This window comes from Rhinopithecus roxellana, chromosome 4 (assembly GCF_007565055.1).
Source record: "Rhinopithecus roxellana isolate Shanxi Qingling chromosome 4, ASM756505v1, whole genome shotgun sequence".
In the NCBI taxonomy this organism is placed as follows: Eukaryota; Metazoa; Chordata; class Mammalia; order Primates; family Cercopithecidae; genus Rhinopithecus; species Rhinopithecus roxellana.
In genome coordinates this window covers 121,315,400-121,328,066 of record NC_044552.1, presented here as the reverse complement: position 1 = coordinate 121,328,066, position 12,667 = coordinate 121,315,400, and the positions used below count along the sequence as shown (strand labels likewise).

The window sequence follows — 12,667 nt, the reverse complement described above, 5'->3', positions numbered from 1 at the left end:
ATTCTAATCAATTATTTCTGTCAATGCACTGTAGGGGCATTTTTTATAGAACACTTTTATTTTCTCTTTTACAGCTTTTGCTTTGTATGCATACCTGTTTGTCACAGAAATCCACTTTTTCTGAAATCCAGGAAACAAAGACTACACCTGGCATTCCCCTTCCCTTCTTTAGCTACCTTGGACTGTTACACAATAATCACTTTCTCTCTAGGGTCCTCTTATATTCCATCCACATTATTGAGTTCTCCCGCTTTCTGGTCAGAACAGAGTCCACAACAGCTTGTTTCTTTGTTGCTTCCCCAATGACCCCTTTATTTCTGTGCTCTCCAGTTTTTAAAGAATTTCAGATATAATATATAATCCTCACCATAATGGAAAATAAATGGTCATAAAATATGTCAAGAATGTCTCAGATACTTTCTCACAACAGAATATTACAATTTAAATTGAAGTACCATCCATATACTTTGGTGGGATAATTTACACTATTCCTGCTTCCTTTTACTCGTACCTAAATACTCCTGCTTTGTCTCTACTCTTAACTGCCATCTTCACTTCCAATTCTTCATATTTTATAAAGCTGAACACTTATTTCCTCAATGAGATACAGCTCTTTTGATCAAGGATTCTTAGATAAGAATAAGCATACAAACTGAAACAATCCATTTGAAAATTGGCTCTTTCACGCATGCTTGCAGTCAATAACCGTTCTCCATACCTCAGGCAAGTTGTCTAGCCTCTCTGCATTATCAACTTACTTACTTCATAGAAACACTAGGGAGTAAATATAGTTTATGTAGAACATCCAGACCTGAACTTCCAAGTCCTAGGCTCAGTAATTGACAATCTTTTTCTCATTAGGTTTTCATAATAACTGTAAAATTATATTTACCTTCTTAGGTTAAAATGTAAAATTCATTGAATTGGTATTAAGATACGTAAGGCCACAAATGTTCTACCTAATCTTCCTATTACTATCTCCAAAAAATTTCTGGGCAATTTCTCTATTATTTCTAGGCAGCAGCTCTTGTCTTTGGGAGTCCAAATGCCTACTACGCATTCTCAAGGAAGCCTTTGATGATCAAGCAGAATAAAGTGATCTCTCTCCACAATGTGTATCTTCTCTGTTCTTGGAGTGCAACTGTTAGCCTTTCATCTTCACCTCTCGTCTTCTACACTGTGATTTCCCTGAGGTGAGGCAGCATGCCTTGTATGCTACTTTGTGTCCCCAAAGCCCACTGCAATATTTTGCACATTCGGCAAGTTACTTAACATCTTTGAGTCTCTTTATTTATTTGTAACATAATGGAATTCAATTAGATGATCTCTAAAATCCTTTCCCACCATAATTCCATAAAGAGTTTGGAATAAATGATTTTTGTTTTTTGAAGCAGGGTCTCACTCCCTTCCCTCAGGCTCACTGCAGCCTCAACTTTCTGAGCTCAGGTGATTCTCCCACTTCAGCTTCCTGAGTAAGTGAGGCTATAGGCACCTGCCACCACACCCAGCTAATTCTTTGTATTTTTAGTAGAGACAGGGTTTCGCCATGTTGCCCAGGCTGGTTTTGAACTCCTGGGTTCAAGTGATCTGCCCACTTCAGCCTCCCAAAGAGCTGGGATTACGGGTGTTAGCCTCCATCCCTCGGTCTGGAATAAATGATCTTTATAATAACTATGCACTCTAAGGTTCTAGAATTCAAAAGCATTTTTACTATAACTGCTTGTTCCGGTGTTTGTGATCTCATTCATTAAACTATCAGTGCTTTGTAGGCATTGTATGCCCACACTGCTACCTCAGTGCTTGCTACACAGCCAGCATTCAGTAAGTAATCAATGAAAAAAAAAAGAAAAAGACTTACAGACATACACACACACATACATATACACATATAAGGAGAAATCAAAACTATATTGTATTCTTTGGTAAATGCAATGAAAACTACAGTTTCCCACAGTATCAGTGAGGGATTGGTTCCAGACCTCCCAACCCCCGTGGATACCAAAATCTATGAATGCTTAAGTCCCTTTTACAAAACAGGATAGCCTTTGCATACAGCCTACACACTTCCTCTCACACACTTTAAATTATCTCTAGATTATGTGTAATACCTAATACAATGCCTACACATCATTTCATTTGCATGGATTCAACACAGTACTCAGCGTGCGGCAAATTCAAATTTTGCTTTTTAGAACTTTGTGGAATTTTTCCCCCCCAAATACTTTCAATCCACAGTTGACTGAATCCATAAATGCAGAACTCATGCATATGGAGGGATGATTGTACACTAATTTAAAATGGTGATAATATACACTTCTTAGAGTTGTTATAAAGACTATATTAAACTTAATGCATATAATACCTAATACAGTATTTGACCCATATCAGACACTCAATTAATAGTCACAATTACTTTATTTCAATCTTTTATCACATTCAGTCCATGAATCTTGAATATTCTAAAATTACATATCAACTTTCTAAAATGGAACCAAAAATTTCTTATTTATCTTCAAATATGTTATAATGTATTCATACAATATCCTCTATGGTTGACAAATCTTCACATTAAAATTCTCTTTTTGGCTGGGCACAGTGGCTCACGCCTGTATTCCCAACACTTTGGGAGGCTGAAGCGGTTGGAATGCTGAGCCCAGGATTTCAAGACCAGCATGGGCAATACAGTGAGATCCCATCTCTACAAAAAATTTAAAAATTAGCCAGGCATGGTGGCACATGCCTACAGTCCCAGTTACTCAGGAGGCTGGGGTGAGAGGATCCCTTGAGCCTAGGAGGTTGTGGATGCAGTGACTGGTGATTGTGCCACTGCACTCCAGTCTGGGTTACAGAGTAAAACCCTGTCTCAAAAAATTAACCTTTTAATGAGTAGATCCCAGAAAATGGTTAATTGCCTGAAGTCACGCTTTTGCCGTGTAACAGAGTCAAGTTATTTTAACTCTTCATGTTTTCCAGTAATCATCCATTATGAAAGAAATGAATGTCCTATACATGCAGTGCTATTTTCATTGCTTTAATCATTTAAAGTTACGGTGATGCACAGCATAATGACGTTTTGGTCAACCATGGACCGCATATACGATGGTGGTCCCGTAAGATTATAATGGAGCTGAAAAACTCCCATTGCCTAATGATGTCGTAATCGCCAAAATGTCATAGCACCATGCAGTACTCATGTATCTGTGATGATATTGGTATAAACAAATCTACTGTGATGCCAACTGTATAAAATAATATAGCATATGTAATTATGTATAGTACTTTATAATAACTATGACAGTGGTTTATGTACTTACTATTTTTCACTTTTATAATTATTTTAAAATATATTCCTTGTATTTATTAAAAAATAAATTAGCTGTAAAACAGCCTCAGGCAGGTCCTTCAAGAGGTATCCAGAAGAAGGCATTGTTATCATAGGAGATGGCAGCTTTATGCATCTTATTGCCCCTGAAGACCTTCCAGTGGGACAAGACGTGGAAGAGGAAGACAGTGACACTGATGATCTTGATCCTGTGTAGGCCTAGACTAATGTGCGTATTTGTGTCTTTGCTTTTCACCAAAAAAAGTTTAAAAAGTAAAAAAAATAAATTTATAAATATTATTCATATTTATAAATAATAATTTTTAAAAGCTTATGGAATAAGACTATACAGAAAGAAAATATTTTCATACAGCTGTACAACATGTTTGTGCTTTAAGCTAAGTGTTATTATAAGAGAGTTAGAAAGTTAAAAAAATTTAAAAGTTTATAAAGTAAAAAAAGCTACAGTAAGCTAAGGTTAATTTACCATTAAAGAAAAACATATTTTTAAATAAATGTAGTGTCACCTGAGTGTACAGTGTTTGTAAAGTATACAGTCATGTCCTAGGCCTTCACACAATCACTCACCACTCACTCACTGAATCACCCAGAGCAACTTCCAGTCCTGCAAGCTCGATTCATGGAAAGTGCCCTACACAGATATTCCATTTTTTATCTTTTATGCCCTATTTTTACTGTACCTTTTCTATAATATGCTTAGATCAGTTTAGATACACAAATATTTACCACTGTGCTACAACTGCTTACAGTATTCAATACAGTAATATGTTATACATGTTTGTAGCTTTGGAGCTATAGGTTCCATGTAGCCTAGGTGTATAAAAGATGTTACCATCCAGATTTGTGGAAGTATACTCTAATAGGTTCACAAATGATGTTAGTTGCCTAACAACTCACTTCTCAGAATATATCCTTATCATTAAGGGATGCATGAATGCAAATTATATTTGATTTTTTGCAGCATTCTTATTAAGAATCACGTAATTTACAAATTGCAATGCTTTTTTAACGTTAAAAAGAAAGTAAATAAACCACTGGGCAAAAATACCCAAGCTTCATTATTTCTGCATAAATAAGCTCTTTAAAAAGATATAGGACTTGAATATATTGAAAGACATAAGGCAGATTTTGAAATATTCATGCCAACTTATCAATAAAGGAAATATGAAGCTATACTCATCAAGTCCTTTTCCATTACTTTTATGATAAAGAAACTCATAGCGTTTATACATTTTGTTTCTTTGTGAGAAATTTTAAAAGGTTTTACAAAGTACAGGTAAAAAGATCACGAAAAATACAATATTGCTCTTTTCTTGTTCAAGCTTTATAAAGATTAAAATTTTTAATTTTAAAATATTTTAAAAGTTAAAATCCTAGAATTGTAACCTCAGGATCAGGAAATTTTATGTAAAGTACAATCAGTACACTATAGTAAAGAAAACAGCAGTTACCTGGGCTGCTCCTGTAATCATATTTGGAATGAAGTCCTTATGGCCTGGAGCATCCATTAATGTAATAACTTTGGTTGTGGTTTCAAACTTTGTCATACCAACATCCATGGTTACTCCCCTTAAACAAAACATAACATGGTTAGAATGTACTATGTAAATAGTGCTATAGAGTAAATTAATAATAGTCTACATGCCCATCTACATTCTTAGGTAAAAATGGAAACTGTATTTATAGACCATTATTTTTGAATAATTAAATTATCACTCGGGGCTGGAATTTCTGCTATAAGAGAAGTGCATCCTTGTGGCTTTAACACAAAGTGGTGGACACAGTAAGAGCTCAATAAAAATGATAGTTATGCCCTATTACCTTATTTGTTTTGTAAGAAATAGCGTAAATTGTGAAGAAAGATAGATACATGGGGACAACTCTAAATGGGGGAAAAATACTGCATATGAGAAAAGATAAATGAAAAATTACCACGACCAAGAGATAATTTTCTTCATGTTCTATGCTTATGCTTCACTAATTATAGAAATGAGCTTATAAAATGTACATTTGCAAGGCTGGTTAGTATGCTACATATTTAGAAAACACGAGGTATCAAAGCAGATGCCTAATTTTTAAAAACAGAGATAGATGAACAGCAGATTGCTTTGTATCCCATTTAATTCTTCTTGGAGACAAACACAGTGCCTTTTTTCAGCCACAAAAATGTAGATTCAGATTAATGAAATGCTTGGGACTAGAAGCTTTTCAAATTGCAGATTTTTTCGGATTTGGAATATCTGCATATACAAAATGAGATATCTTGGGGATGGGACCCACATCTAAACACAAAATTCCTTTATGTTTCATACACACATTATACACATAACCTTAAGGGAATCTTATGCAACATTTTCAGTCATTTTGTGTGACCTGTCACATGAAATCAGATGTAGAATGTTCCACTTGTGATGTCATGTCAGCACTCAAAAAGTTTCAGATTTTGGAGCATTTCAAATGTCATATTTTCAGATTAGGGATGCTTAACCTGTAAAAGAAGGGCCCAAGGAAGGTCTACAAAGGCACTCAGTCATTCTAGGCCTCAAGAATTTAGACAGGGAAATCATGTGGCAATTAACTAGGTTTGCCCCAAAATCACCCGAAGGAAGGACTAAGAATACTCCCTTTTACTACCAAAAGAGTACAACAATTACAATAATGAACTATAGGTTTGCCCTAGCAATAAAGTAACTGTAGATCTCCCTAGTCAAGCCATTTGAGTTTAATCTGAAAGCATGGGCCATCCTAGTTTGCCAAAGTGATGCTTAATTCTCTTTAATAATTCCCAAATAATCTAGGGACGACAGGCACCTTCAGAACAATGGTGAACTAAGACTTATTCTGAGATCCTCCCTAGACTGACCTGGGTATACTCCGTTGACCCAGCTCTGATTTCAGTTTGTAACCCTAAGGATATGAAATGTCACTTAATTTACCAATTTCTGTTCTTCAGTATCTGAGAAGAACAGGAGACGTACAAATATTTAACATGGTGGGATAAGCAACATATTACGCTTTGTAAATGCTATTAAGGAACATATGGAAGTGAGCTAAAACTTCCATCATGTACCTGGAAGCATCTGCTATCTATGGAATGAAGAAATATTCTAAAACTTACATCATGCTGAGCAATGAAGAACTAGCAGCAGCAAAAGGCAGCAGCAAAAATATGAGAGCCAATCAATAGATGTATTGTCAAAAAAGCTAAAATGACTGACCATTATAGGAATCAAATAGACTATTAGTTCACTTGCCAGCTCAACTAAAATACTAGATAAATTCAAGTAAACCATTCTAACTTAAATTATACTGTTCTCAAAGTCTTTACCTGCTTATTAGATAATGCAAAGAAAACTAAAAAGCCACATACTTTAATAATGTGCTTGTTGAACTGAGAGGTGAAAATTATTTAGGCTTCTAATAATGCAATATATACAATTCCATTGTTTTCCAAAATTGGCAACTGTCCAGCTAATTTTTCTTACTAGGATAGAAAACAGGTCTGTGATACTATCCAGAACTAAAGACACCCACAAAGAAAGAGAAACCATTATGATACAAATTCTGGTATATCAGAAAAGCTAAGGAATACTGTGACCTGCTTTACAGAGTGTTACCTTGTATGTTATAATGGAGACTATCCAAGACTGCAAGAAAATACCCATTAAAAAGGCATGAAAATCCGGATATATTCTCCAATAATCAGACTGAAGACATCAGGGAACACAGTTTAATCACCTTGTTAATTTAGGACTTCCACAGGACTTTACAGGTGTGTAAAGAGTCATTATTTTGACACAGTTAATGTATCTGCCATTTCACTAATTATTAAGGTCTCCTTTGGCTCTCTAATAACCCTAACACGATCTATACTGTCACTCTAAAAAGACTTCGAAAGAAATACCATTCTTTGGCCAGAGTATATGAGTAGCTGCATATTCCTACTAGAATCCTCCCAAAATTAGCACTCAACACAGTAACAGAGACAGAAGAGTAACTGCATTATAGCTACAGAATTACTTGTTTGCTGACTGTCTCATAAAAACATAATATATACAGTATAAAAATGAATTGTTTGGTAATTTGAATTTGCTGGTTATTTAGATTCTAGACAGAAGAGGTTTTACTACAGTTACCTCTCCTTTGTAAGCTGACATGAAATTAAGTCTTACTCATAATTTTAATTCAAAATCAAGACAATTTGACAAATACTTTGGGAAGTGACAACTGAAACTTATCCCATAGAATAATTAGCTTACGATTTTTACTGTTTTTTCTGCATGGCTTTTGTTTTGTTTCTTTTAAACATTCTTTTAATCTATTTCATAAAATTCAGAAGAGAAAAAACAGTATGTAGATTACAACAAAAAAAGTCAAAATATTTCCCTGATATTTAAAAGCTATTTTCTAAAAATAATCTCTAAAGTATTTATGTTTTACAAATTCAACACATATTACACACATATTTTAGAAGACTGTATGACTTCAAACTGAAAATTTTGAAATATAGTGACTACCTTTCCCTTTCTTCGCCAGTTTCATCCAAGACCCATGCATATGCAAACGAAGCTTTGCCAGCCTTTTTAGACTCCTGTTCATACTTATGCATAGTTCTTTTGTTTATATTACCCAGAAGATAAAGCATATGGCCCATCAGAGTACTTTTCCCAGCATCAACATGACCTAAAGAAAATTGATTCAGGATTAATACCAGGTACATTTCCAGATGTTCACATTAAGGCACTGCATAAATGTGTAATTCAATATTTCATGTTAGTGGTTTACAGTAATACCAATATTTATCAAATGACAGTTACAACATCTAATTGAAAAAAAACAGCATGTCTCTTTACAGAGGGGGGAAATTTCTCAGATTTTTGGAAATTAAAATTGTCAACAAGACATGCCAATTTCAAAACGTTCACAAAATGAAAAATCCCACAATCAAGTGTAATGACCTCTTTGGTAACTTGGCATTATCTCTCCCCAGGTGACTGGAAAGCATTATGAGGCCCTGTGCCTCCTCACCCTCTGTCCATTCCACCCATGGAGAAACTCAGAGTTTCCATGCTGCCACCAGACAGTGGGCAGGCTAAGGCATGGCTGGCTGATGATCTAGAGGGACAAAGAGCATTACCAATGACCACCAAGTTGAGGAGCTGCTTCCCTCCTTGCCGCTTCTCCAGTTCCGCCTTCACATCTAATTGCTGCCTCAGCTTGCCAGACTTTTTCACCGGTGCTGGGGTTGAACTCTGCTCTTCTGATGCTTGAATCGTGTGGGGTGGATTAGCAGATTTAGAAGCAGTCTCAAGAACATCAGAAGAAGCAATGGCATCTTCAATGGGCCGTTCTTTTTGAGGTGTGTGGAAACTATGACCATTTTCTTCAGAAGATACTCTATAGAAGGCAGATAGGAAAAAAGTATTTTAAACCAACTCTATTGATGTCCTATAATGTCAGAAGGACAGAGAAGCTGTTTCTTCATAATCCTTTATGCTGCAGACCAAAAATAATCTCTGCTAAGTAGCTAAAGTCTGTTAAAGTGGAAACGATAAGTAGCTAGATTCAAACCACACAAATACAGACATGGAAGACCCAATGAGAAAAACAGTGTACCAAAAATGAAGACAAGAAGAAAATATGTTGAAAAATAACTGAAATTCAAAATCTAAGCCCACAGCCTTGGCCATATAATCCATCCTATCAAAATCAATGTTATAAAGGAGATATTTTGTCAAAATGGCATCAAATATATTACTGGAGATGAATTAGTACTAAAATAATAGTTTTACTTCAACTCATCCTTCCAACATGATAGACTTATGATCTTTTTTACTCAAACATTACCCTTAGGGGAGATATCTCAAATGACTACAGTTCATAAACATTTTTGACAGTGGAGCTTTAATTGATTAATTCAACAAACACTTGATTTACTAAAAACTACAATATATACTAGGGACTGATGTCAAAAAGAAAATGACATAGAAATTAAAAAGTCAACTACCACTCCCAAAAGATTACAATCTGGTGAGGAACTCAGATATATGAAGGAGAAACAAGGCTGCCCAGCTTAACTTATTCTTTCGTTGACAAAAGTTCTTCATGAGCTTGTTGACACGCCACATAGAATCTAGTACCAGTGCTACTCTGTGAACAGCTACAAGGAATGTGACTTAATAATCAGACTATGATATGCCTCACTTTCCTTTAACAACTATGGATAAACAGATTAGGACAAAGAGCAGGTTAAATTGGAAGTTATTAAGAATGAAGCCAATTACATCCAATGTGGAGCTGACAGAGAAAAACTACATACAGAAAGCAGTTCATAATAATCATTTAAGATTGTAGCATGATGGATATGTATAAGCACATCTATTTTCTTCTTGCCTATTATTTTTCCCTGTCAGGGCATTTTTATATGCCCACTATTAGTCCTTCACAATATGCCTCAGGAAGAGAGTCACATTAGTTATATTTGCAAATTCATTAAAAGCCACATATCCTTTCTCATTTTATTTTGCTTTTTCAGATCTCCACTAACCAATTTAGGTATTCATTTTTGAGCACTGCTTAGACAGATGCACTTCATCTTAAACTAGTAGGTAAAAACAGTAGTATGTGGAAAATGTTCCCATAGTTGTAAATGATTCTAACAGGCTAAATTAAGTGAAATCAAACAGACTCTAATTTGCAAATATTTGTTTGAATGACCACAGCTAGTTCTAAAACCAAAACATGATAACTTTGTATTTAGAAGAATGTAAAAAGCCCTACAAACTATAATACAAGTGATCTACTGTGACTAGACACAGGCTCTGGTTTGGATCAGACCTGGGAGAAATCACAATCTCGGGCCCCATATCTTTTTGCTTTTAGCTGCAAAACATTTTCTTCAGAGGCAAGCTTACACTAAATTCAATATGGAAAACAGATCAAAGCAGACAGCTATAGTGGACAGAGTGGGCAGGGGCCTGAAGCTCAGTTCTCCCACCAATCCAGGCAGCCCTCAGAGGGGTTGCCAGAATAGGAAGGGCTTCACAAAACAGCGCTGACTTGATCATTTCATTTGCAATTCAATAACATGAAAGGCTTGTTTTCCTCTGGCTTTCAGGATAGCATTTCCATTTAAGTAAATCTTTTTTTTTTTTTTTTTTTTTTTGAGATGAAGTCTCGCTCTGTCACTCAGGCTGGAGTGCAATGGTGCGATCTCAGCTCACTGCAACATTTGCCTCCCAGGTTCCAGTGATTCTCCTGCCTCAGCCTCCTGAGTAGCTGGGATTACAGGCACTGGCCACCACACGCTGGCTAATTTTTGTATTTTTAGTAGAGACAGGGTTTCACCATGTTGGCCAGGCTAGTCTCTAACTCCTGACTCCAAGTAATCTACCTGCCTCGGCCTCCCAAAGTGCTGGGATTACAGGCGTGAGTCACTGTACCCGACCCCTTTTAAGTAAATCTTAGGTAAACTGTAAATTAATTCACTAAAATTTTACAGTGTTGGTGGGAAGTGACCAAAGTAATTAGAAAAGTATCCTAGGTAAGTCTGCCCTTAGTCAAAAAAACTTCTGCATATTATGAAATAAAAGTCAATGTTTTAAGTTTTGAAAAATACCTAAGATAAGGTCTAAAAATGACCACTTGGATTTCAGGCCTATAATTAATTACTGATTGGTATAAATGAAAGAATAAGTTGGTTGAATTTTTTTCAGTTGCTTTCTGGTATCATTTTGTAAGCTTTTTTTTTTTTCTTTCCTTCTTTTTATTGAGATGTTCTCGCTCTCACTCTGTTGCCCAGGCTGGAGTGCAGTGGCACAATCTTGGCTCACTGCAGTCTTGGCCTCCCAGGTTCAAGTGATCCTACCTCAGCCTCTTAAGTAGCTGGACCATAGGCACGCACCACCATACCCAGCTAATTTTTTTTTTTTTTTTTTTTGGTAGAGATAGGGGATCTCAATATATTGCCCAAGCTGGTCTTGAACTCTTAGGCTCAAGTGATGCTCCCAGCTCAGCCTCCCAAAATGCTGGAATTACAGTCCTGAGCCACAATGCCCACCCTGTACACTTATCTAATATTATAAAACGACTAGTCTTTTTTTTTCTCTAAACTACCTTTCTAAAAGTAAACTATACATGAATCTAGAGGTTTAATCTTTCTTCTTGAGTTAAATACTTGAAGCTACTAATTGAGATTTAAGAGTTTAAAAGAAAAATATTTCTTCTATATGCAATGTTCCATTTCTACTTACATGCATTTACTTGCATCTACTATTTTTAATGTTATTAAAGAAAGTTTGCTATTTCAGTTCCTTCCAAGCAATGCATTATGCATTATCCTTTTTTTTTTTTTCTTCTTCCAAATAGAGACAGGATCTCACTCTGTTGACCAGGCTGGAATGCAATGGCAGGATCATAGCTCCCTCAAACTTCTGGGTTCAAGCAATCCTCCCACCTCAGCCTTCCAATGTGTTGGTATCACAGGCATGAGCCACTACACCCAGCCATATCCTTTTTCAAATAAGACATCATTGAGAATCACACTATATAGAAATCTATGATGCTGAAATCTTGACTCAAAAGTGTTTCATTGTGTTTCTATATGCTTTCTTAAGACTAACCCAGAATAGGCTAAGTGTTATCCTTATTATAAATCTCAAAAAAATCCTATAATAGTACAACTTGGTTGGCCTTCAGCACTATTAAGCATTTCTGAGTATTTCAATCTATAACTACAGACCTTTCATATTCTAACAACTTCTCCCATAGAATCACATCAAAATGTTGCCTTGTGGGTGGATTTTTTACCTTTATATTATTTGTAAGTTTATTTTTAAAATAATATGTATTTCCCCAAGGATTCTGAGCAACACGTATTTAGTAACTATTCTGTAAAAGGAACACAGTGATGAACCTTACCAGTCCCTGGCCTCATGAAGAATACAGTCATAAAATTCTGAAAGGCCTGCATTGTACTTACAGAGCTTTCAAAAATTACGCACATTTATTGACACATTTATTACCCATTATCTTTATAATTATTCATTTAGATACCTAAGCATTTACTTCTAATATAATACATTATTTTGGGTTCATTTGCATGTTGCTAAGACTTCTGAAAAATCTTTTGAACTAAGATTATACAATACTTAGAACAATAAATTGTATATTCTATTTATTTCCTCTCTCTCTCTCTCTAATGGAAAAATCCCATAATAGAATTAAATGGCACTCAAGAATAAGGACAAAAGGGGCAATTATAATTCTGACAACCCAATCCCAGTTCAGAAGGAAAAACGGCATACATGAAGCTTTTTGAGACCA

The 12,667-nt window shown here is 35.4% G+C and overlaps 1 protein-coding gene across 6 annotated transcripts in view; it reads right to left on the bottom strand.

Annotated features, from left to right (window-relative positions):
• HBS1L (HBS1 like translational GTPase) overlaps positions 1-12,667 on the bottom strand; it is a 93,722-nt gene that overhangs the window by 26,088 nt on the left and 54,967 nt on the right. For all 6 annotated transcript variants that reach the window (XM_010370740.2, XM_030928683.1, XM_030928685.1 and 3 more), the window contains 3 exons: positions 8,481-8,740; positions 7,861-8,026; positions 4,795-4,912 (listed from right to left, as the gene is read on the bottom strand). In XM_010370740.2, coding sequence (XP_010369042.2) covers positions 4,795-4,912; positions 7,861-8,026; positions 8,481-8,740 — 544 coding nt within the window. The remainder of the gene's footprint in view (positions 1-4,794; positions 4,913-7,860; positions 8,027-8,480; positions 8,741-12,667) is intronic.